This window comes from Myripristis murdjan, chromosome 16 (genome assembly GCF_902150065.1).
Source record: "Myripristis murdjan chromosome 16, fMyrMur1.1, whole genome shotgun sequence".
In the NCBI taxonomy this organism is placed as follows: domain Eukaryota; kingdom Metazoa; phylum Chordata; class Actinopteri; order Holocentriformes; family Holocentridae; genus Myripristis; species Myripristis murdjan.
The window spans coordinates 11627779-11654264 of NC_043995.1; the positions used below are offsets into that span (position 1 = coordinate 11627779).

General features: G+C 41.6%; 1 protein-coding gene across 1 annotated transcript in view; it reads left to right on the forward strand.

The window, feature by feature from the left end:
- Positions 1-26486, forward strand: part of LOC115373338 (dolichyl-diphosphooligosaccharide--protein glycosyltransferase subunit STT3B-like) — a 62204-nt gene that overhangs the window by 15024 nt on the left and 20694 nt on the right. The window contains exons 2-5 of the mRNA XM_030071679.1: positions 18085-18193; positions 20325-20612; positions 22648-22713; positions 23877-23976. Of these exons, the coding sequence (XP_029927539.1) occupies positions 18085-18193; positions 20325-20612; positions 22648-22713; positions 23877-23976 (563 nt within the window). The remainder of the gene's footprint in view (positions 1-18084; positions 18194-20324; positions 20613-22647; positions 22714-23876; positions 23977-26486) is intronic.

Here is a 26486-nt window from a genome sequence, read left to right on the forward strand (position 1 = left end):
GAACCCGGGCCAATGCAGAAAGCTTTCACAGTGCATGTTCTACTGGTTGAACCACCGGGACACTTCTGTGTTTTAATATTGCAGCTGCAGTTTTAACTGTGATATTTTCAGCTCTGGAGTTATTAACTCATTTCCTTGTAACACAAATTTAAAAAAAAAACAAAAACAAAAAAAACACAGGTTGAGTGCTTAACTGCATTAAATCCATACCAGCAAACATTAACTTGTGAATGTAGCAAAGATTTCTTAGCCCAGTGAGCGAGCCTTACACCCATCCATGCACGTCTTGTGTACTTACATTCACACACACACACACTCATACTGACTTGTATAGCCATAGGACTCACGAAAGCCTACTGGGCCAAATTGTTGTCTTGGCAGGATCATAACAGTGATTTTTATGCTCAATGTCTTTATCTTTTTTTCTAAATGTTATTCAGTGTAATTGCCTCAAATGTTGAAAACAGCCCCTGAGTAATGCAGGGATAACATGTTCCTTCTCATTCTCATCTCCACCTGCCTCTGTGGGAAACTTCTAGTAGGCCAACAAATTAGCATCAACTCTAGCATGTACATGTTCAGTGGACTTAGATGTATGAGGTTTGTGAAGGGAAAATAGTTGTTTTAAACAAGTTGCACCCATTTGTAGTTTAGATGTAGATGATGCTATATTTGTTAAATGGCACTTCTCTATTTAAATTGACTGTGTAGGGCTGTTAGTCCCCATGATTTTATTCATTAGGGGACATAAAATGGCATATGTGAAAAGAAACCATGTCAGGACTTTTGTCATGTGACCTGAATAAATTATGCAGATTAGCGAATTTGTTAACAATTGCGACCAGCGTATTTATGCCATTCACATTAATTTTGTCCAACTTTGCCAGCCTGCCTTTGTTGCCATCACCTGTCCCCACTGCCTCAAACATCTGCCCCTGTATCATGGCCCTTCTAGTTTCCTGTTCAGGCTGTTAAGAGAAGCTGACAAGTGCACTGCCAGCTTTACAAAGGCAGGGGGGAGTCAGACTGGAGGATAGACTGATTTAACTCCAAGTATTTCCAACTGCATCAGTCTGGAGTAAATGTGCTGTGCTTGCAGATTGTCCTGCTGGATTGAGGAAAGTCGTCTGTAATCATTACAGTCCATTTGCTATCTGTTGGGAATCAGGCTCTGAGTTGTTAGTCCCCCTGTGTGTATTTCTGTGGATGTATGTGTCTGTGCATGCTATGTTTAAGTAGTTAGGATTTGTCATGGTTCATTTGAAAAGCAAACAGATGTAGCCTGGTTTCAGGCCAACTTCTCTCTCTCTCTCTCCCTCTCTCCCCCTCTCTCCCTGTCTCCCTTTCTGTCTTTTTCACTCTTCTCTGTTATGCATGTCATGCAAATGAGACTGAGATCTGTTCAAATCTCTTCAATATCAAGTTAAGGTTTCTCTCTCTTCATTAACACTCACTCTCACACACACATTCACACACACAAATGCACACGCACACTTTGTGTCAGGTACAGAATCCCCCTGGCTAGCCCAATGCAGCAACTACGAAGCTCATAATACACAGCAAGCGTGTTTTGCCAATTTTCAGTATAGTTACACAGCAATTACGAAGTTGTGTTGCCAATTGAAATGAGTCCTTGTGCTGTGATTGGGGGGAAAATCACAGCTGGTGTGTTTGCTTTCTGTTATTTTATATCCCTATGATGCCACATCACTAATAGTAGTGTTTGTCACAGCTATCATAGTAACCACTTTTCACAATGTGGGCAAAGTGGGACTTCCAGGGCAATAAAATAAAATGTCAATGACATAAAGGAAAAATTGATTTTAAGTCTGCTTGAAACCTTACCCCAGTAGACCACTGTTTACATTTGTTGGTAAATAGATGCGAAATCAAAAAAGTTAAGCAAATTTTGCTCTGCAGCAGGAAACCATAATTTCCTCCGCCACTGCCCTGCTGTGTTTCCTTGATATCCCTCCCCACTGCTCCTTTGCCAGGCTCTACATGACTAGCCTGATAAAGGTAAGAGAGTACTCTGCTAACGTCGTCCCACCAAAGAAATGTTTTCATCTTGATTAAAATTACAAACAAAGCTGCAAATTAGCATAATGACTTCACCCTTCTCTTCTTACGACGGATTAATCTTTTAATATGATAACAAATAAAGACAGTGGCTGTCACCAATAAATATTTGCCAGGGTTGCCTATTGTTTGTCCCACTTTGATAATTAACAAAAAAAGAAGAGACTTGTTTGCTCCTTTGCTTTCAATAGCATAACATGTAGGGATGTACGATAATATTGGCATGACATCAGTATCAGGCGATATTGGCTTTAGGAACGAAATATTGTAAATATCGGCCTGAAGTGAAGAGTTCTGCCGATATGACATGTCGAAATGTGAAATAGGTCAAATCTGCCCTGATTGTGATTCTCAGTGAGAGAATCATCCAAGCCTGTTTCAGTAGGATGAATCTCACAGTTTTGTTTGAAAGAAGATGTTATATAAAAATAAAAATGGCATGTTTTACATAACCTAAGTTGAAGTAGTTTCCTTATTTTGCCCACTGGAATGTGTACATTTTGAAAAGCATTGTGTTTCATGTCTGCATCTGCCAGTGGGCCTTCACAATAAGATATAATATATCGGTATCAGCCAAAAGAGTTGGAAGGTATGGGCTTATTGGATATCGACAAAAACTCTATCGTGCATCCCTAATAGCATGCAACACTTTGCGTCACGAGACTGGATTGAAATTGCAGCTTTTAATTGGAAAATGTGTCTCCATTGTTTGTGTACTCTTTGTACCGTAGGGCAGGCTTCATCCTTCTCTTCCTGGCCGCCTCTTACTCCTCCTCGGTCTCACCCTCCCTGTCTTTCATTTCTTTCCTTGGTCTGCTCTGTGCTGCTAAGAATTCACCAGCCATTAGGTTGCTGTTGTGGGTTGTCAATTAGAATGGCCCAGAGAGTTATTCTAGCAGAGGGCACGTCTCTTTGATGTAGCCCAGCCAGTCCTGCATCCTCTCTCTAGCTGTCTGTCTGTCTCTTCTCTTTCTCTCTCTCTTTCCCTCTTTCTCTCTCTCTCTCTCTCTGTCTCATCACCTTCTCATTTGTCTCTCTCCTGTCTCTTACACATTCTCCCTCCTTTCCTCCGCCTTTGTTCTGTCTCTCTGTCTTTCTCCTCCTCTCTCTCTTGCTTGCCCCTGTCCTTGACTTCCTCCTCCAAGTGGAGCGACAGCCGACAGGCCTTTTTTAATGTCGGCCTGGCAATGATATGAATAGCTAAGTGAACATATGGGGACATTAGTGAAGAGGAGCTGGGGTATTTGTCGTCTCCCTTTCAGGTAAAGAGATTAGAGGGGTCTGAATAAGGAGATTGATCCATGCTGCTGATTGGATGCCGCTGGATCCCTGCTGATGACCTGGGTTCATGGAGCCCGCAATGTCTGGTAGTATCTCAGGGCAGCCAGCCTGACTATATACGTGTGTGTCTCAGCCAGAAAAGGACAGAGTGCATGCACCTAATCAAATCTTCATTCATTTTCATTCATCATCACAGTCTTTCAGTTATGGTTTACTTAGGGAAAACAGTGGCATAAATGCACCTAACCAAATCAGTATGCATCTTTATAGGCACAGGCTTTCAACCACAGTGTTACTTTGAAAGAGTGTACGTCCTGGGTAGCCCAGCTATGTGTGCTTTTTCTTGTCTTTTTCTTGGGCTGTGCTCATTGGTTGGTTCAAAAAGCTTTACAGTTTTTGCCTTTAAAGATTATTCTTTAGTCATTGTGAGACTTAAGAATCACTGTTCCCATGTGGAACCCAATCCAGCAGCAATTTACTAGCTAAGTCTTTTCTAACAACCAAGTAAAACCAAGTCATTGAGGCCTGGTTGAGGGAGAGGCTTTGTCAAGAGCTGGCTCTGAACTTCTTTTTCAGCCTGAGAGTCAAATGACAAATAGGACCGTCTTGCTCTGGGATTCAGACTCATGGAAACATATTGCCTCCTTCATCATGTGGGCAGCAACCACTGATAGGCCCATGACCTCTAATTTAAGAAACAAAGCTCTAGGCCTGTCTATGACAACCTAAATGCTTAAATGTATTTTCTTCATTTTTTTCGGTATGGTGCAGCGTGGCCTTATCGACCTACATGTTCCACTGCATTTCACAGTGGGAATCGTCATGCTTGGCCATGAAGTCTGATAACTCTGCAGGCAAGTCTGTAGCGCAGCTCCACAGTTGCCCATCGCCATTTTGGTGTCAGTGACCTGCCTATTTAATATGTGGATACATACTGTACAGCACTGGCCATTTCCACTGCTACAACTCATGTCATTTATTATTCAGGAATTTGAGTTCTGTCTGAATCCACTGCATGGTGAGAGACAAGATATAGGCCAAGTGAAAGCAAGTGGACAAGCACCCTGCTTATCCTGTGAGATTTTTATGATCTCTGCAAAAGTAAAAGAAAAACACGAGTCTCAGTGGAATGATCAGTCACATCAGTAACACAGTAAACAAGCCAAAGCCAGACACCCACTCCCTTCATAATCCAGCCAGCCAGAATACATTTTGTCATCTGGTTTGGAGCCATATAAGGCTCGCAGTATAGTTGTAGAGATGGCTTCCTCATTTATGTTCCTCAGAGCTAGATTTCATGGTCAGCGGTCAGTAGCCCACAGCGCACTGATGCACACAGACCTGCAGTATCCTCCATATTCCTAATAGACCCTGCTGATTTTTATGGTGGTATAGCAGAGGAGGCTGATACGCAGTAGTCACAAAACAGCAGACCTCAGGCCAAGGCTGCAGTGATTTGGAAGGAAATGGACTCATCACTCAGAGGAAGATATGAAAGGCTGAATCACACTCTTCAAACCGTTCAAAGCCTGACTGCTGCCTTTGTAGTAAATGACAGACACACAATGTGGATGTTAACTGGATTTTATGGATCAAAATATAGCCTGTATGATTTAGAGTTTGGAGTTAAGTTAGTGAATGCTAATATCTTGTGACATTTGTAGGGAAATATTGTTTTATAGTGTGATAATTTTTTACATTAAATGCTTAGAGCAGATGTTCACAACCAGGGTGTCCTAGAGTGAACTCAAGTGTGTCTGATTTAAAGAAGCTAAATGTTGATTTCTAATAGGTAAATTGCATTTAGTAAAATCAAAGATTGTGGTGGAAAAAAAATCCTAAAAAAAAAAATCTCTCTATAAGTAAAGCATTAGGGCCTTTTCCAGCAGTTTATTGTGTGTGACCAAACCACTTGTGTATCCATGCCATGTACTGAGCACTAAATAACTTGATCTGACATTCAGGGTGTGAAATGACCCCACGCCAGCGGCCAAATGGAGGCACAATTTTGCTGTAGCTGGTCAGTTTGCCGACTTTGTAAGCCATGGTGGCAGTTGACCAGTCGTCGTTGGGAGATTTTCTTCTGTTCCAAAACTCTGCTTGACTGATGACTTTGGCAGCCACCAGCCACTGTGATCTATTAAAAAAAACAACAAAAAAAACCCCACTCTGCTCCAGTACAAAAAAAGGCACAAAGAGACTGAGAATCACTATGTTACAATAATAATAAAGGCTACTCTTTGTATAGTTGCTTGAGCTAATAATTGGCTCATGTTTCCATTTAGTACAGTGATATGACATCTGCCTAACGGTGTTTGCCCAGCTATACTCTAATCTAATTGCACGGTGTACCATAATGATATTGGCCAGGATGCCCTTTCAGCTGTTAGCTTCAGTTTCCCCTATTTAAACGCCTTGTTTGACCTGCCGAGTTGAAACAAGGTTATATAAACTCTCATATCTGAATACCTACGTTAGCTAGGCCCTCAAGGCAGCAGCTCTGCTCTATAGCTGTGGTAAGCTGCTTTGAAACTACTGCAGGCTACTAAGGAGGCAGCACAAGCCCTTTTCTGGTTGATGTAAGCCAATCTGGCTGCTGTGAGATGTGTGCATACAGAGTCAACAAGTACAATTTCTTAAGTAAGTTTGAGCTGCATTGTGAATGTACTGTGTTGTTGCAGGTCCTACAGTTTGATTTAGAGTCCCTGTTAAGTGTGGCATCATGAATATACAGGTGCCAAGAGGAAAAATGTACTGAGGTCAGTGGACAGACCTGCAGGCTTCAGTTCTATGTCTGTGTGTGAGGTGTGGACAGAAGTTTTGTATTTTGTTCCTCAGGCGCTGTGACTTAACTTAAACCTACTTTCTTGTGATCTGCTCCTAAGGCAGTGAGTTGTGTGAAGCATCTGGCTGGAGACGCAAAGCAACTCCTCATTAAATAATCATTATTACTGCAATGGGCTGAGACAGTGTTGCTGCTAGGCTGTTAGTGCTTTTGACTGACCAACCAGCTCTTGTGCATAAGAACTGTAAGCCACCCTCGTGAACTCAGTTTTAATTTTGAGACAGAGCAAAGTCGGTGCTGGTGATCAATGAGATTGTTGCATCTGAATCTTGTTTTATTGGCGTTTTATCCACTTATGAACAGCAGTGCAAATTCAAAAGAAATACCTCTGTGCTTTTTTTTTTAATACTTATTTAAGCAATATGTTCTGTAAAATAAAAGAGTGCACTGTTCTGTGCATGTACGCGCTTACTGAGCAGTCGCTCCAATGCTCTGTCTAGGCTCCACCCCCACACACTATTCTCACTCAGATTGCTGCTGCAGGACATTTTTGACTTGCTCCAAAACTCCTAAAAGACACATTGCCTTTATGCATATTTGATAAAGTCTCTTGTCCAGAGGAGAGGCTTTTCCAGCATGCAGTCTCACGACTCCAGCTAGCCAGTCAGCCAGGTAAGCACTTCTGTTAGGCTAATGCATTTCCCTCCTTCTTGTCCTGAAGGATCGTGGGGCTGCTGCAGATGTTTGGCTAACTTGAACTCGTCAGGACCCGAGATCTGTTGTGGAACAAACCGTGTGATATGTCGTTTTCATTATTAGTAGCACAGGTAGCATGATGTTTTAGACTTTCTGTCTATGCCCAGCAACCTATTTTTTGTATGTCTGTTTTACATATTTGTATCCACCTTGCTGGTTTTTAAAAAATATATTTGTATTATTCTCAGCAGACTGTCTCTACATGCAGAGGTCTTTGGAAGCGAGTGAATGCGCATTGTGGAGAGAAGAGTAAAACAACAGAAGGAAAGCATCAATGCACAATAGAGGGCTCCTGCTGCTCTTAAAGGCTAAATTTCAGATAACATCTGTGTGTGTTACAGTTTTTCCTCTGTTCAGGTTTAAGAATACCTTTCAACTTAAACATCAGTAAACATGGAAACATGGGTTTTGCTGCTGGTGCCTCACTGGTGTGCTGTATGTATCAGTGAAAGCAAGCCTTGTGAGGTTGTGGTGTGTACATTTGGTTGAGGTTGGTGGTATTTGTATGCAAAAGTACTTTGGGAACAGCAATGTTAATATACATTGAAGATTTGCAAAAATACTGACCTGTGTATTCTCTGCCATCCGTTACTTTAAAGATGTTTTGAATACTGTGCAAGTGAAATGTTTGGCCTGTTGGTGGTGCTAGAGGAAAGTTAATGAGGTCACCAAAAATGACAGGGTGCATGCTCAGGGTAGCATGAATGTGGAAAATGGAAATTGGGCGGGGAAATTGAGTTTACTTAATTTATTTATTGAGTTTAATTAATTTATTCTTCCCACCATTGCCATGACCATTCACTCTACTGATGTTGTTTGTACCAGACAAGGAAGAATTAACAACAACAATGCTACTGCTACTATTACTACTGCTACTAACAATAACAATAATAATAACAATAATAATTTATAATAATAATAATTAAGTGCTGCACATTATATCGAAAGATGGATCAAAGTTGAAGCTGTGGCAAGTTTATTGTGATGATATTACATTCCTTTTAAACAGTTGAATATCTTTCTATCTGTCTATTTAGGTAGGGATTATTTATGGTTTATGGTATATAGTTTCGTTGAAAATGACTAACTATAACTAGAGTGTAGCTCTGTATATTTTTTATTGCAATAATAAAATTCATTATAACATTCTATATGATAGCATTTAACTGTGGATATGTGATTTGTTCATTTAATTTATTTCAGCGAGAGCACCACAGCACTAAACTGGTTTTGCTTTCAATTAAATTTGATTTATTTTTATACTCAAATAATATGAAAAGAATCTGAATCAGGAATTGATAAGAACTCCAGTCGATAAGCTGAACCCAAACCGGAACAGATAAAATCTAAACAATACCCAACCCCACTAGATGCACAAAGCATAATTCTCCCTGCTGCATAACATACAGACACCAACTGATGCCTTGATTGTGTTTTAGACACACTTTTCAAGTCTACTGAATCCAGTGATTGCTGCAAGGAAAGCACAAACTGATAAAAGATTGAAGAGATGCAAACGGCCCGAAATGATGAGCAGTACAGATTAATGTAAGGAGGTAGACCAACATGATGAGATGAGGGAAACAATGACCACACTAGTGGGCTCCTTTCTTAAAGGTTTTCTTCTCTTCTCATCAGTTTTCTGAAATAGACCCAAAGAGCAGAGAATCAGACCATGAAATAGGCTACTACCCCAAATTACTTTTTTGAATAGGATTTTTGAGGTGTGCTTGGTTTTAGCCAAACAAAAAGACCATTTGGACACCCCATTCCAGACACTCATGCTCATCAGGTGGACCCTGTTTCTGCTGCAAGAGAAAATCAGTCATGTCTCAAAACAGAGGGACCATGCTCAGGAAACACACTTATATTTGAAAGCATATTATATGTTTGAATCAGGGTTATACAGGGTCATATAGTCTGGCTTGGTAATATGTTGCTCGATACTAGTGTAGTTGTGGGTATCCATAGTTACTTCGGCTATAATATTTTGTACCCAATTAGCCTAATTAGCTTCGCCTTGTATTTGAAAGTGCACTCACAGTAAAGTGGGATTATAAGCAGAGGCAAACCACTTACATCACAAAAGAACACCATTTATTTTAACTGGTGCAAAGATGAAAATGTGTATTTAAGCTGTGGAACAATTTTATTTTATAACCTTAAAGGAAAAGTTAATTAGTCATCCATGCCTGCCCCTCCACTGTTGGCCAATCACGGGGTTAGGCTTCTTGCTCAAGTGCACCTCGGCACTACTTGCTGAAGGAGGAAAAAAATGTTCACAGCAGGACCTGGAAACTGAAATTATAATTTGCCAATCACAGGCTCATTTCTAAAGTGTAGGGTACTTCTGTGGTAATAAATAGTCAAAAATGCACAATTTAGAGAGCGTATTTTGAGGGAGTATGTTTTTCCTCAGGTAGTCATTATGCTGTTTTTTTTTTTTTTCTCTCTTTTTCTTTGTTTTTGCATTAGAGGGGAATTACAGCAACTCTTTGCCTACAACTGTGACACTGGTCAGCACCTAAATTCTTGGATGGTCCTTTTTCTTCTGGCTCCCGAGATGAGTTAAAACAAGTTTTCATTAGAGCTGGCCCCAGGGTGGAATTAAATTTCTCTAATTTGGTTCTGACACTGGAAAAGTTTAAGACCCTGTGTAATAAAGTACTGTCTCCGTCCCTTTTGTCCTCAGCTGCTACTTCCCCTGACTGTTGTAGCTGATTTAGAGAATGAATGAGGGTCACAACTCTGTGGTAATTTTCCCGATCCTTCTCAATTTGTCACACCGGCCAGCCCAACAAACTCCCCCGGGGGTTAAAAAACGATTAAAATTATGATCCCTTATCTTGTCTGATGCCTCCTAGGTGCAAACTGAGCAGAAGGTTTTGGGCTGATTTAGTTTGGAAATTGTTCGATCTGATTTATTTGCTTACGGAAAGCTGCGGTGTTCAGAGGGAAGGGTAGAAGGGAGAGTTATGCGAATGTTCGCTCGTGCCTAAACCCACCCTTGGGTGCTGTTTTTTAATCAGCCAGTCATGCTCGGGCGCAGTCATGCTCATTGTGTCTCCTCATATGCCCTCTCTTACTGCAATATAGGATTTGGGGGAATTTGATGAGACATCATCAGATTTTAATAAATGCCTTTGTGTGAAGTTCAGTTTTTCCTCCCTCCTCCACCTCTGGGCTCTAAACCGGCTTAGCTGATTTCCATACACCTCCCTCACCAAACCAAACAAAATCTGTGAGGCTGGAGAAGGTTTCTGTTCCTCACACTTTCTCTTCGTGTGTGTCTCACTCTGGCCGTCTTTCTCATTTGTGCATACTGTTGCTAGTCCCGTTTGTCACTTTTTAATCTCCCTTACCAATAATTTCTAAAAGTTGTTCCCATTGCTTCTATTTTGGCTATGAACTCTCACACAATACAGGTTTGAGCTAAAATGCCAATGAAAACAAAAATGTTTACTTGGCTTAGAGATGTGTGTGTGTGTGTGTGTGTGTGTGTTTGGCTTGCCAGCATTCCAAACACCGGCATTGTGTTTTGGCAGTAGGATTTTGACTCTGGTTTCTGGTTTCCCATCACAGGCACATTCCATTGTTGTCGTGTGTGTCGTGTGATGTTTTGTTGTTGTGTTGTGTGTAACCCGGCCGCTGAGGAGGAGGCACTGCTCACTCTGCCTTCCAAGCTCCTAGCTGTTCTTCTGTACCTGTTCAATATTTTGTCGATATGTGGATCATTTTGATGTCAAGGCCCAGTTTTGTTCCTGGTCCATTACAGTTCCAGTAGATTGTTAAACTTTACCAATCATTGTTTTTTGGATATACAGTTATTTTTGTGCTATAGCCAGTTGTATTTGCTGTTTTTTTTTATTTCCATCAAACAATAAGCCCAGATGATAAACTTCAGTTGTACTTACCTTTTTCTAACTTTAAATATCACCCTTTAGAATTGGCTGCTATTTCGAACATTGTGTAATTTCGATCGTCCTCTGCCCCTCCACCTCGACTTATTTTTCTCTCTGCCCTCCTTTAATTCATCTGCCTCCATTCCACCCCCTTCCTTTCCTCTGGTCTGGCTCTCCATCTCCCCCTTCCTGCTGTCCTCCTTCTCAGCCCTTACCATCCTTGCTCGCCTCTACTTGCATTTTTTACCAATATGCTTTCTCCCTTTCTTCCCTCTCCCTTTCCTGTGCTCCCTCAATCTCCATTTTCTTTGTTGAGCCTTGGACCAAATGCAGCGTTTTACAAACTCAGAAGAGCCCCCATCTTGCATCTTCATGGACTGGAAGTGGAGTTTGGTGATGTTTAGAGTTGATTGGGGTTGTTTTTGGAGAGAGACAGATGGGCAGAGAAAAACCTCATTTCTTTCATGTTGGCTGCTTCCCTCTCATCTACCAATCAGAGCGCTCCCTTCCACTGATCAGTTGCACAGTGTGGCGGCTAACATGGCAGCACAGGCCAGATAGGTGGATTAAAAGTGCTGTTATGGTTTCTATCAGTTTCCCCCTCAGGGCCTCTGACCCCTGCCCACTCCCTGGTTGTGTGGCTGGTAGTTGAAAATCTGAGCCAGCACGCTATGAAAGCCAATCTATTTGTCCCTCCTGCTCCTCAGACCCCTGCCTCCAGTCATGTGATGTTAAACTATGGCTGCAGTTGCCAGCTGAATTTCCCTCTGGGGGATAATAAAGACTTGACTTGACCAGTGGCTCTTCCTCTCTCTCTGCTTTTCTCTAATCTACACTGCCTGCTGTGATGGCCTGCTGAATGGTTTTAATCAGACTGAGCTCATGGCAGTGCTGTTTTTCTATATATTCCTACTAACAGACAGAACCTTCTTATGTTAAAAAATACCATATCAATTTGTTACATCAAGAAAGAAAAAGAAATTACACCTTTTTGCATCATAATTTTCATGTTTTCTGAAAAAGCTATTAAAATGATGATGATGTGATTTCTGCTGGGCTCTGTACCAAACAAACAGGTTTTCTTACATTTGGAGTAGAGGATTTGTAGGCCAGGGCTTCTCCGTAGCACCATAATACTTTATTTATATGGTATTTTGTCACACATTTTACATTTATCGCGAAAATTGCAGCTCATAAGATTTGAATATTCGGCTTGTCTATATTCATTCATTCATTTTCCAAACCGCTTATCCTCGTAAAGGTTGTGGGGGTGCTGGAGCCTCTCCCAGCGCTCATTGGGTGGAAGGCAGACACCGTGGACATGTTGCCAGTCTACAGCTTGTCTATATTATGACTTTGCTAGTATTTCAAGTAATTGTTCAGCCCCAGCTGCAAGGTCTTGCTTCACACTGCATTCCAGTGTTTTTTATTTGAAGTTGTATTAAAATTTGTTTGCTGTGTGCAGTGGTGTCATGTAAATGTACAGTTTGTACGAAAGTATAAAACAGTAGGTGTACATTACACGTTGAAGCAGTGTGTTGCCTTTGTATGGGTTTGTGTTTATGGACATTTGTTGTTGCACACCATTTGTCACGATATCTGTGCGTGGGTGTGTTCGGTGTGTTATAAACCCACATACAATGCCTAAAACCATTTCCAATGCTGCATGACGCTGCGCTGTGTTGTGGCGGAAGAATGGGCTTTGTGCAGGTTGTGGAGTGCGTGTACAGTGTTAATTCAACAACACATGGTAGCCACAGTGTGATAAATGTAACAATGGGCTGGGATGGTAGAGCGAGAGAAAAAGGGGATTGCAAGTGGAGAGAATGATGGAGATCGGGTATAAAGGGGGATAGATTGAGGGAGTGACAGGGAAACAAAGCCTGAGAGATACTGAGGGAAAAGAATAAAGGAGAGGGTGAGGCAACGAGAGAAAACAGAGGTAGAGAGGGTAAGTGATGGGAATGGGATAACAAAGGGAGCTGAAATGTCAGGGGAGAGAATGAATGGAGGAAGATGATGAAAGAAGGGCAAGACACATAGGGGTCAGCTGGCTTGCATGGCAGCCAGTTACGGGTCAAAACAAGCTGACATTTGGGTGAGGGTAAATACATCACTTGCATGCAGAATACTGTCACCTGTGAGTGCAAACAAGTTTATTTTTTCATTTGTTTTTTTGTGTGTGTCTCCATGCCTGTCTACATCTGCGACTGCATGTGCTTGTGTTCACGTCTCCCTGCCACCTCCGGTCTTCCCCTCGGAGCGGTGTGTTTTTCAGTCCTGCTGCGCTGAGCTCCCACACATGCTGTGTGAAGCCAGCAGGAAGCTTGATCGCCCTGCTGAGGCAGCCATCGCCCTGCCTGTCCTTGGAAAAGATAGTAATACGTGGGATGGGTCATTAAAATGTGATGCTGTCCTCAGGTTTGGCTGCTCTCTGGCCCTTTGCCATGTTTGAAGATGCAGCAGTACAGTTTGTCAGTGGGAGTGGGAGGGGGGGTCAGCGGGGGGCTTCTTATCAGAGAATTAGGCAGGGCGGTAACTCCCATTCTTCTGACATCGTCCTGTCCAGAAAATCATTGTTACATCAAAAAGGTTACTCAAAATGCAAGAGGGAGTGAAAGCAAATCCTTAGTAGTCAGGATTTTAAACCTGAGATGTCTGAGATGCGCTGGGTGAAATGTGTGACACACTGAAGCGATGAAAGCAGGGAGGATGGCATATCCCAGACAGCCATTCTGACCAGAATGGGCAAATGATGCACCCCACTATTAATTTTTCAAAATCACACTGATTGGCTAAAGAGGGGCACTGCGATTACAGATCACAACAAGGTGGCTCTTTTGCTACTGGCTGGCCCAGAGGAATTGGCACACAGCTGAGCAGACCAGTTTTCCTGCAGTCTGCAGTTAAAAGTGTTGTGCATCCTCAGTTTTTATTTACATGTTATTTGTGTGTACTACAGCAAATTTTATCTAATCCACATCAGTAATGCACATTTGTTTTATCAATCACAATACAAGTTTCGTTTAAATCTACTGTATATGATAATAATGTTTGAAGTTTAAAATGTGTCAAATCTTTTATCTTGTCCCATGAACTACACTGTAACATCAAAATTAAATTATATCATGAGGTCTTTCACAATATTAAGGCCTATTGATTAGAGCAACACTAAACTGATCAACTTTCATACACAGAACGACATGCAGTTATTCAGGTAGTAAAGTCATGGCAACCTTTGTCCTTACCATGCCAATTATGTTTTTTGTGTGTGTGCGTGTGTGTGTGTGTGTGTGAGAGAGAGAGAGAGAGTGTGTGTGTGTTGATATAGAGATTATTCTTTACATGCAGCAGCAGGCTGCTGGCTGTGTTGCCATAGTGATTAGTCAGGAGCGATGGTTGGCATTTTGCATTTTGTTAGTCACTGCCGCAGCATGCGCCCCCTGGGGGCCAGAATGAGTTACAGCTAATCCACATGGTGAGGCCGGCTGGTAAAACAGCTTGTACCTCAGTGCAGTAAAGCTTTCAGCGGCATGTCAGTGAATCATTTACAGACTTTGATTTGTATTGCAGTTCGGACAAGTAGAAGGGAACATCTTTGGCAAAAAGTTACTCTTTCAAACTGGAATGAAACTTAAATTTGTGGAGTGAAGCTTAAATTTTTGGAAAGATGCAAACATCTACATCTGCAGCAGAATTTTGTAAATTAAATGAGTTATGCAACTTTTAATCAGTAGTGTTTTTTTCTTTGATTTGTTGTGAGGTTGACACTCAGGTTCCCCCCTAATTTCAGCAGAATATTTGTCCCAAAAGAAGTAAGAAACTTTGATTACGAGTCCCTTTTGAAGGTTTTGTGTGTGTCCAAATCATTTCTCAGAGAAAATGGTTTTGAAAACAGAAATTTGTTGTGAAAAAATGGTGGTTGTCTGCACTGACCTCCATACTCAGTACATTGTGGTCTCCAAATTAAAGGGGTAGGATGGTGAAACAGAAATGGGGTGCTGGAGTAAATGAAAAACCATCCACAAAATTTGAAAACGACAGCATGTTATTTGATTTTCTAAGACCATGTTTTGTTGTAACAAAGTTACAGGCAAAAAAAAATGCACCTTGTTTGACCTTTAAATAATTTCCTTAGCCTAAGCCCCAGCACCAAATAAAGACCAATCTAAATACGATGACAGACTAAATTGGCCTTCATCCTCTATAAGTTATTTCCTTATCACAGCAAATGTGTGACTGAGGTAACACTTATTTACTCAGTGAAGATTGACTGAGAATGATTGATTTGTGTTTTCTGGAGTGCTGTGCTGCCCTCAGACATTTAAACCTGAAGGCTGCACATTCGGAAGCTGATTTGAGGCTGAGAGTGGTTGGCATTCCACAAAATAAGTAATGCATCCCGCCTTTCAGCTATAGATTTACTGCGAGTGAAAAAGTCAGGAAAGCAGCACTTCTCTTGGTGAATTTGATTGGTCATCTGAAATCATTTCATTCTGCACACAAAAGCTTTTGGGTAAGTAATTTACACGATTTATCTAGCCAATACTTTTCATCTGAATATTTTGTTGCATCCGTTTATGTTCCAGGCAGAAGTACGTGTCTGACTAAAAAGCAGCAGGATATCTGCAGTCCCTGACTTACCAGATGCTTATATCCATAAGCATCTCAGTATGCCAGGGCAGGAAACTATCGAGCACAGCATGTGATGTATTCCAAAATTCACCTCCCGCTTTCAGTATTTTACCAGTCCAATAGTGTTTTTTTTTTTTTTACAATGGCAGAGGACTTCCAAATGATGGCTGGTTACCTGTCAAAGTGGCTGGTAGGGCAGATAAATTTTCCGGCCGCAGCAGAGAAACACCAGCATTTGTCTGCTGTCCGGAGGTAATTTCACACCCTGGTCTGGACCCAGAGTGAGTAGCTGGCCTGGATTTTGGCGGGTCTACACATGACAGGAATAGTTTTACTATGTTTTAATGAGCCTGGATCCCATGGGAAAGACAAAATTTTGCTTCATTTGAGTCCCGAGCTGGAAAAAGTATAAGAGCCATCATCATCTAGAGAGTGAAGTGTGGGTGGTGAGTTTTTTTTTTTTTTCCTCTCTTGGCTGGCCGATGGAATGATTCAGTATGCTGTTGGCTCGCTAGGACTCTGACCGTGAGAGGGAAGAGAGAGACACTAAGCAGGAATCAGAACGAAGAAACACTCTATTGCATTGCTCTGTGTTTGTGGGTATTCTGTCCCCCATTTCTCTAATGATTTTGACTTGAGTGTAAGCATGAACACACACACACACACACACACACCCTAACAGTAACAATCCCTCCTAAGAGGGCTGAGCAAGCTATATGCTGCAATCCCTCCATCAGATATTTTTTGCAGATGGACACTTTGTATTGAGCACTTTAGTACTTGTTTGAAAAGCTCTGGGGACACACAGACTAACTGCCATGTATCAGCAGCGTCTCAGTCTGAAGGCTAGACAGTCGACACAGGATTCGCACAATGGCAGCAGTCTATCTACCAGATGCTTGTATTGTAACTCGCCTAATTACAGACAAGTTTGTACCAGGGCTTATTCATTTGTGAGTCTCGGTGGCCGTAAACAACCTGAGAAAAAATAGGCGGAGGAGACGACACACGATGGGAGGAGAACAAAGAGGTGAAGAGCGTGAGCAAAGAAAGACAAATAGCGACTCTGGAGAGTTGTCCTCTGATGATTTTTGTTCCATTTCTCACCGCCTTTCTGAGAGAAATCAGAAGAAAGTCTTATCTTCTGTGTTGTTAGCTGAGATTTGTTGTTTGTGGAGGTGGAGGTCACACAAAGTAAAGGGTTCTCGAGAACCTATCAGCTAACGGTGATTATTTTTCAGCAAATGATGTCATTCCTGTATGTCCTTGTCCCCTGCACACGTAGACCTTTTCCTGATGTGAACCGAATTGAACACTTCAGTGAAATAAGCCGTGTTCAACAAATTGTAATGTCATGATTTAATTACAGATGTCCTTTATGATTCCCCCCTTTCCATTAGTTAGTTCGATGCAGCACAATTCACTTGTCTGTCGAGATGATCTGCGCTGCTGTTATCTCAAGTGCCAGATTGAGAACCTGATTTTTTTTTTTTTTTTTGAATGCCAAGCCTCAGTCAATACCACGGTTGTCTGTGAAAGAGCATCTTTTATTTTCTTTGTCCCGTCTCCATTTGAATTCTGAACTTAATCCAAGTTATTAAGCACACCGTGGCAAGAGGACGTTCCCACATGCATATGCAGACACAGGCATCCCAGCGCTATTCCTGTTTCTCATGCAAAAACATCTCTGTTGCAGCAGTGACTGTCTACCATACAGGGTGCTTCCAGCTGGCAGCAGCTTGCTAGCTGTGGTGCTGATGTTGCCAGTGATTTTTCTGGGCACCTGCTGTTTACAGCACCCTCATCACACTGCATCTCTTGTATCTCCTCTCTTTTCATGTTGGTATAATTTCAGTGATAGTCTTGCAGCACACTGGGCGAAGTAAATCTGCAACATACTTTCTGTCTGTTCTTTCTGGTGCTACTGTATTATTTCATCAGTTTTCCAGTGGTACTGAAACTTTGAAATGTTTTTCTTGCTGTGACTTTAAAGTTGTTTCATAGCCGTAACTTTCAGCACTTTTCATAGCCATGACTTTCAACTTTTCAGTGGTGTATCTTTGAACTTTTTTCATTGGTGCAAGTTTTAAATTTTTTTAAATGCTGGAAGTTTCTGCTTGTTTCATGCCAGCCTTTTGCCAAAGTACCCACAGTACCCCTGTGTTCATACTTTTCACAGCTGCTTGTCTGGCACAGCTAGAGAAACCTGGCCCACCCACAGCAGGCCACCAGCCCTGCTTTGTTCAGTTCAGTTCAGTTGAAATTCATGATAAATGAAAAAAGAAAAAATGGAAAAAAACAGTGCGAACACAAAATTGGTATTTCATGTTTTGAGCAAAACAATAAAATTCAAAGTCGCCCAAAATTATTTATGGCTTGAAAATATCCACAAGGCTCTTCAAACTTAATAGGTGCTGGATGTCACCCAAACTGGGTTACTTTCAGGAGCAAGGCTCACTATAAATTCACTGAAAAGTTATTTTTTATATGAATGTAATTATTTTATTTCAATTTGATTCATCATTTTGGCAACATCTCAAGCCAAATCTTTAGCTTACTCTATGCAACGGGACACAGATGTGTTTTATAGCTGCTCTATTTGGTTGTGTGCCCTATCCTAATTATCCTCTCACTCTGCCTCTGCAGGTTCAACTACAGGTCAACCCACCACCTCACCACCAATGGCTTCTACGAGTTCCTCAACTGGTTTGACGAGAGAGCCTGGTACCCTCTGGGAAGGATAGTGGGGGGCACGGTACGTCTTGTGTGCATGTGTGCAGTTTAGTGCAAGTCTACGTAAGCCTCACTCTTCCTTTGTCTTGACTGTGATAAATTGCCAGTCATCCTCTCGGGCTCCCTTGCAATTATTCAGACATGCACATCCACGCGGGTACACAGACACACATCTTCACCGAGCACAGCTGGATGGTTAAAACGCTCCTATTGGAAGCAACGAGTTAGCAGGGAGCAGTCATAAGACACAAGAGAGTAGATCTGTCTTCATAAAGACCAAGAGGACAGACAGACCGGGGTCACTTTAACACACCATTACACTGCCACTCATCTCTTTGTGCTTATCTCCTCCCACATATATTTATATCTTTCCATCCTCCTTCCCATACGGGCTGATGAAGGTAGCATTAACTGTTGTGGGGCTAATCTGCCCCGCAGGCCCACTTTTGCACAGTCACATTGGCCACTGAGGCAGTAGCAGTGCTTGGACGAATATTGTTTTGACTTTGAAGCAGCTCATGCCCATGGTAAGAAGTAAAGGACAAAGCGGGTTTATCTTATTTGAACCCACTGTTTTATTTACCTTCTTTTATTGAACTCACTTATTTATTCTTTTTTTAGTGGTGTTGAAATATTGCATTAGTTTGCTTTCACTTTGGTCATATAGCTGCCATTCAGGATTTACACAATAATGAGGGTGGGAACATTATTGTAAAGACATGGAGGCAAACTGGGCTGAACAGTTTGTATGTTTTAGCTGACAGGTATTCTTAGGACGAGGTGTTTAAATCATCTTAAGTCCTCAAATGCTGGAATTAGTTAGCACACAGCCAACATAAACAATTTGCCAGTTATTACGGAACTAAAGAATAATGCTCATAAATTAAAAGCATATATCAAACGCATATAATGCGTATAATGCTGACATTTCATTTGAAGTTTACCTCGCTAGTTTGGAGAGAAATCTAATGTTAGCAACATAAAGTAGCCGACGGCCAACATTTGCATGGATGGTCCTTTAAATCCAATAGTGTTGTATTTGGACATCCCCTAGCTCTGCTTATCTTGCCTTATTAAAGAATAATTAATTTAGGTTAATCAGTTTTGCTGTTATCCCAGTTGGATTTCTTTCCCCTAGTATGATGTAAATCAAATCAGGAAAAAATGTAAATAAGGGAAATCTAATTTATTGCTCTTTTAATGCAACCTAACCTAAGTATGAAACTGTTCATTTTGGATGCTTAAATGATCCCTGTTGGGAAGTGATGTTTTGCTCGCCCCATCAGGGTCAGCGACTGATCAGCAGCCTGGCAGCTGGTTGGCTCTGGCTTATGGACACTTCAGCAGGGATTTGAACCCAGGACTTCCTATTGAATGATCGTCTCTCTCAGCACAAAACACAGTGCTACTCTACTGTCCTTTGTCATGGCTTTTAATGTTCCTCTTGTAGATACATATGTCCATACTGTGTATTTGCACATTTATGCCTTACATTTATGTACATAATATATTATTTTTTTTATTTTTTTTTTCCAAAGCTGATCTTTGAACCTTTCCACATCAGAATTTACACATCACCAGTTTGAGTTTATGTGTGTAGACAGTACAGTCTTTTGCTGACATTATGATAGCGGTTGTCATAGTAATGATGCAGGGGTGCACACGATGACTTGAGGCACATTTTCTGTCCAGCAGCTCTTGTTTCTCTTGTAACATGGAACTTTTGCTGCTGCTTATTTTAACTGTTTATGGTGGCATTTTCTAGTCACAGTGCAGTGAGAGACACGAAGCATCTTCATCTGTTCAGACAGCAGTGTTCTTGCTGACTTTCCTCCATGTTTTTCTATTCTTCCTGTCACAGCGTCTCATGTCAAATATGTATGGCATGGGTAGTGATGGAAAAAAAAAACATTAGAAATCTGCCCTGAGTGGTCAGACTGAGTTGACTGAGTCAGAGATGTGAATTGTATTTCAAACTACCTACAAATGTGAGTGAAAGCTGATCTGAAAAGATTGGAGTCCTTGATTTTTTTTTTTTCTTGCTTTAGACCTTATAAAAAATCACTAATTTGTACTTGAATATGGACAAAAAGGATTTCCTGTCACTCATCCATGAACCCATCTCTACCTCTTTGCTTACTATCCTCTCTTAGGTGTACCCGGGCCTGATGGTCACAGCAGGTCTCATCCACTACGTGCTCAACCTGCTGCACATCACTGTCCACATCCGGGACGTGTGTGTGTTCCTGGCACCGGTGTTCAGTGGCCTGACCTCCATCTCCACTTTCCTGCTGACGCGCGAACTGTGGAACCAGGGGGCAGGGCTGCTGGCGGCCTGCTTCATTGCCATCGTTCCCGGCTACATCTCCCGCTCCGTGGCTGGCTCCTTCGATAACGAGGGCATCGCCATCTTCGCCCTGCAGTTCACCTACTACCTCTGGGTACGTCTGTTTACGTTTATCTTCCACGATGAGACGGGGAGCGGTAGTCCACCCCCCCTCCCCCACCCATGTTTTGCAGCTGTCCAGTGTTACCCAGGATGGCTGCGGCAGCTGGCCGGTGTTTCTCAGGAGCTGAAAATGTTGCTTTCATGATTTGATCAATAATACAGCAATGGTGCGTGGAACAATTAGGACTTTTATGATGCTATATCTGACACCAGATAAAGGGAGGATGTTCAGAGTAGTTTTACTAATCTTCAGTAACATTAACGATGAAGTGATTGATCTACCCTGCTTGTAATCGAATCTTTTTAGGAATGTAAAGCCCAAATGTGCTTTTTCTTCCTCTGTCAAATTTTATTATTTTTTTATTTTTTGGAGGGGGGCTGAACATGTTAGGCATAGAATAGACATACAGTAATCGAGAGGCAGACAGTTGGCACTTGTTTAGTGTAACTGAGCTCATAATGAATCAATGCAATAATAGATTTAAAAAGTACAGGAAATAGCCGACATCTGTGTAATAAATAAATCACTGATTATCATTAACATTAATCCGCCATATTCTCAATGGTGATGAACTGATAATTGATTAATCATTAACTTATCGAGTTCAGAGAAAAGTCTGTTCTACCGCTTACATCACATATGGAATTTATATAATCTTGAAAAGGTCAGACTACCTTCTTGACCTCTGTCAGGTCTCACTTAATGGCATAAGAAGAAAAGCCACAACTTAAATTTGTGTCGTCACTTCATTAATGTCACACCAGGTTCTTGTTGAAGGGCAGATTGCCTGGCTTAAGGTCTTTGATAATGGCCTGAAATGAATTTGTTTAATTGTGAAATAATCCACAACTTATTATAAGTCCATAAAGTAAGTTTCTAATTCAGTGGGCTGACTCCAGAAAGTGTCTTTTGATGATAAAGAAGCCGTTCTGGGGACATACATTAATGATCATGTTAGACAGTGACTGAACTGTTGGAGATTTTAGGAACATCAAATATGCGTTCCCCTTTAATGTGCATTTTTCTATAACTACCAAGCCAAGCGCCTATAGCTTCATCTATCACACTTGTCCTCAGAGGTTCCTGCATGCTGCTGCTGTATGTAGGCTAATGTAATTCTTAGTGAACTTTATCAGCCAAGACACTTCATCCATACCACAGAGATTTAATATGAAGTAATTCACCATCCCAGTTATGAAGCCCTGGAGTAATTGTTAATTGGTGGTATAGATAAGATATGGAGTAGCATAACCTGGTTTGTAGATGAAGATAAATTCTTGATTGTCCTCCGTCTCTAGCTGTTAAATGGATTTGAAATAAATCACACCATGAATAAATCGCACTACACACTAACAGACACACATGCACTCAGAGGAACCGAGACTGAGATTTTTACCAGGGTCAGGCTATGCATGAACAGAAATACAAAATGACTTCGGTAACCAAAGAAACCAACTAATGTACTTCCTCCCTGTTTCATTCTCTCGCTTTATTTTAATCTCTGTCTCTTTCTCTCTCTCATCATTTCTCTCTCCACCTCTGTTGCTCTCCCTCAGTCCAAGTTTCATTTCATCCCTCGCTTCCTGCCATCCACCACGTCTCATTGGCTCAGCTCCACCATTCATCCAAATCTGCAGCCTTGTCCAGCCAATAAAGGCAGCTTCAATCCGTGTGTTCTTTAAGTCAGGGCTCGTTAGCCTTGTTAAGCCCTCGTTAGTACCGGCCCGTTAGCAGCTCTCACCATAGTGTGGCGGGGAAGGTAAAGATGTGTAGGACACGCTGCTCTGCTTTGTACAGGTCATTAAAGAGGGAAATGTGATGAATAATTCAGACCGTTGTGTTGGGTAAGCAGTAGCAATGTAAATCCTCAAGGAAAAACATAGCAAACAGAACAGCGCGGTTTAATCGAAGTTGTTAATGGAGGTTTCACTTTGTTTTGTTGTGCACACACTGTCTCTGACACTGCTTCTTCAAGTCTCTTAATTATCGGTTAACCTTTTCCTGTTCTCCTCTGTGTGAACTGCAGGTGAAGTCGGTGAAGACGGGCTCGGTCTTCTGGACCATCGGATGCTGCCTCTCTTATTTCTACATGGTGAGACGACACAAACATTTTATATTGTGCTTGTGAGGACCTTCATTGACCAAATTCTTTCCCCAGCCTTCAACTTAAACCTGATTCTATTACTAATCTTAAATGCAAATCCTAACCTCATGAAACCTAACCTTGAATCCCAATCCTACTCTAACCTCATTCTTTTACCAAATCCTAACCCGAATCTAGACCTTTTGTAGGAGTGAGGAATAGCAAAATGTAGATTCTATTCTTAAGAAGACATTTGGTCCTCATAAAGCACAGCACACACAGGACACGCACTTTGGAGCCAAACTTCCACCACAACAACAAATCCTTTTTGCAGCCGAGGACAGCAACCAACAATAAAGTGCTCAAGGTTTTAATGACACACAGCACAGTCATTTTGGATGCCCATCAAACTTTGTTGTACTCATCCAGAGGTCATTCTCGTCAGACAAAGACAAATATTACGGGCAGTCTTTTTTTCCGTCTGAGCTATCATTCAGCCCGACTGTTATTTCCTTGATGATCATTCTGATGCCACGTAGCGCTCATCGTGTAACCCGTCACACCTCTTCTCTGACAGCTGCTCACTGTCTGGCAGGTACATGACACTTACAGACAATAGGCAAAAACCTGAAATGATTGGATGTGTGTGTACATGTGTATGTGTGTGCGTGCGAGTGTGTGTGTGTGTGTTCTCTGGAGGCTTTAGGGAGTAACGACATAATCTGAATGGTACTCTTAGCGCTATAGCTCATAATGATTTCACAGCTCTCAGGTGGGCGATGCAGCTTTGTTCCCTCCTTCTTATTACTCCTCGTCTCATTATGGATGTGTGTGTACGTGTGTATGTGTGTGTGTGGTAAATATGTGGAAAAAACACAGCCGCCGTTTCAGTTCCCAGCCTACAGGGACTCGTGGGCTAGTTGCAATACTGATTATCCACCGCTGTTGAAAACACTGCACAGATTCAGGAGGGATCAAAATTCCATTATGACAAGCAGTAAAGTCAGTGTGTGTGTGTGAGTGTGCGTGTGCAGGTGAGTGCATGTGCATACATAGTCGAAGCAGTTGCATCCCACACAGTAACAACCATGACCAGCGTTGCTAAAGTAATAAATGAATGAAATAAGAGCTTTATGGTGATAACTCAGGCCTTTCCACTGTGTGTGTTGCAGGTTTCAGCATGGGGAGGCTACGTCTTCATCATCAACCTTATTCCTCTTCACGTATTTGTCCTGCTGCTGATGCAACGCTTCAGCAGAAGAGTATACATAGGTGAGACGCAGCACACACACATGTAAATTCTTGATTTATGGTCATGTTATTTCATGGGCGTCAACAAATCAGCCACAAGGATGTTGTGGGATTCACACATGCACGTCTTGCGTCTCAGTGCAGCACATCCAGAGTAAACAGACAATCTAAAGGGCAAGGTACCTGTACAGCTAGCAACGACACACACACACACAAACATGTGGTACAGGACTCCAAGCCATGCATATTGTTGTTTGTGTACACCTTTGCACATGCCTGCGCGCCCACTCCCTCCAGCACACACACGAACACACACACATTGGGCTGGATGCAGGAAGCAACATTCAAACATGCAAACATATTTTTCTTATATTTGTTCATATTCACGATTTGTTCTTGTCTTCCTAGTACCCGTTGATTTGTGGGATTCACCAGTGACTTATTTTTGCTTTTCTCTTTGGTAAGAGAAAATTATATGAGTGGTCGAGAGCATTTGGCCTTATTCATCAACCGTTCTTAAGAACAAATATTCCATAAAACCCACTTACACAGTTTTCAAGTAGATTCTGGCATTCACAAAGATTTTCTTATTTGAAATTTGAAGTAAGAGCAGAATCTCCGCAGGCTCAAGAGCACTCTTACGCATTTCTGAGTGCTGACATGTGCCGACTTGATCAGGTTCTGTGTGTGATTCTGTGTGCACAAAGCCCTGCAGTATCATGTCCCTTTATGGGAACTGGTACAGCGTTTACATGCTGTACACTATTTAGGGTCAAGGACTGAGCGATTAAAAACACAGGTACAAAAAAATCCACTGTTCATGAACACGTAAAAATCAAATCAGTTGTCCAACACATGGAAACATCCATTTTAAAACTGAAGAATATAAAACATGCATTAAATAAACAACAATGCATAATCACATTTCAGTTATGTTTTGGAGTAATAAGGATTAGATTATTAAAATAAGAACATTTGAATGCATTTGAGACTTTGTTGAAATAACAGCAAAAAAGCCTATAGACTCTGAGAGCTATTAAAGTAGTTTTATGTATAAATGAAGTTTCCAGTGTTTATGCAGAAGAACTGCATCTCTGCCAGTGTCGGGCCTTCAGAAACTGTCCAGTCCTCCTGCAGTTGTCACCACGGGGTGCTCAGCATGGGCAATATGTTTTTTGGTCTACATTTTAATATCAAACCATTTTCGTTTCATTCCAGCGACTGTACATCCTTCTGCCGAGACAACATCCACAGCATCACAGATTCTCGGCTATTGTTGGCATTGAAAATCACTCTTATTTTTATTTTATTTTATTTTTATTTTTTTTACGTTTATTTAACAGTACTTTCAGAGCTTTATTGTCCCAAGAAGGCACATTTGACTTGGCTCAGCACAAACCACACAATCACAATCAAGTTTGGTTTCAGCTGCTGAAGGTCTTTTTCTGCCTACAGCCTTGTTTGGCACAAGCCCAAGAATGGGAGATGCCACCAGAGTGTTTTGCACACGGCACACAGGCTGCCCTTACACCGTGTTTAGGGGGCTTTTCCTGCTGTATGCTGATAACAAATTCTCTGAGACACGCCTCCATTTATGAACAGGTGGGACTCATCATTTCGCATACCTGCGGAAAGAGCAGATTTGGATGGTGAAGATTGTTTGGTGGATCTGGAGTTAACTTCTCTTTGTTTATCTTTATTTTTCTGTTAACAGAAAAGTAAGTGAAACTATAAGAAATTTGAGAGAATGGTGCTGCATCTGGCCCGTGGAGTAGCTTATTATTATTCTTTGCCACATAGGCGCTGTATAAACACGCTGTTAAAGATAATTAATAGCATTCATTAGCAGCTGACATTGTGTCTATAATGGGACAGATAACAGGTTTACACGTAATTCCCTGGAGAATGGTGGAAGGGATGCATGATAAAAGCAGGTAGAATAGAAAATAGAAAATAGGAGGGGGAAAGAGAAGAAGAGAAAGAGATAACAGCCATTCTCTTTTCAAAGAGCCCATTTAGTTGCTCACCTCACCGAGCGTGAACCCATTTTTGACGTCAGGCTCCCAGCTCTCTTCTGATGCTGCAGTACCATAGCTTCGGTTTGAGATTGATATCAATAGCTGATAAATACAGATACATGATCTTTTGGAAATTATGATATTCCAAGGCAGCAAGAGAGAACAACAGAGGGTCGGTAACTGCAGCACAGTGGAGCTGAGCTGTATGCAATCAAAGCGAGCTCACACTGAGGGATTGATAGGAAGAGGTTCAGCCAATGACAAGAAGAGGAGACTGAAAAGAGAGAGGGGGAAAGATTTGGACAAGAAAGGACAAGAAAGTCTACAGATCTGGCTGGTGCTGAATTTTGACATAGCATTAGGGATGAGGCCATGTAGGATTTTATCATGGATCGTGGTTTAAAAACAATACTCACAAAAAGTTGATTGTGGTGAGTTTCCATTACCAGGATAATTGTAAATCGGAATAATGATGAATATCGTCACATGGGTGATTTGAAATGTCTGCCTATA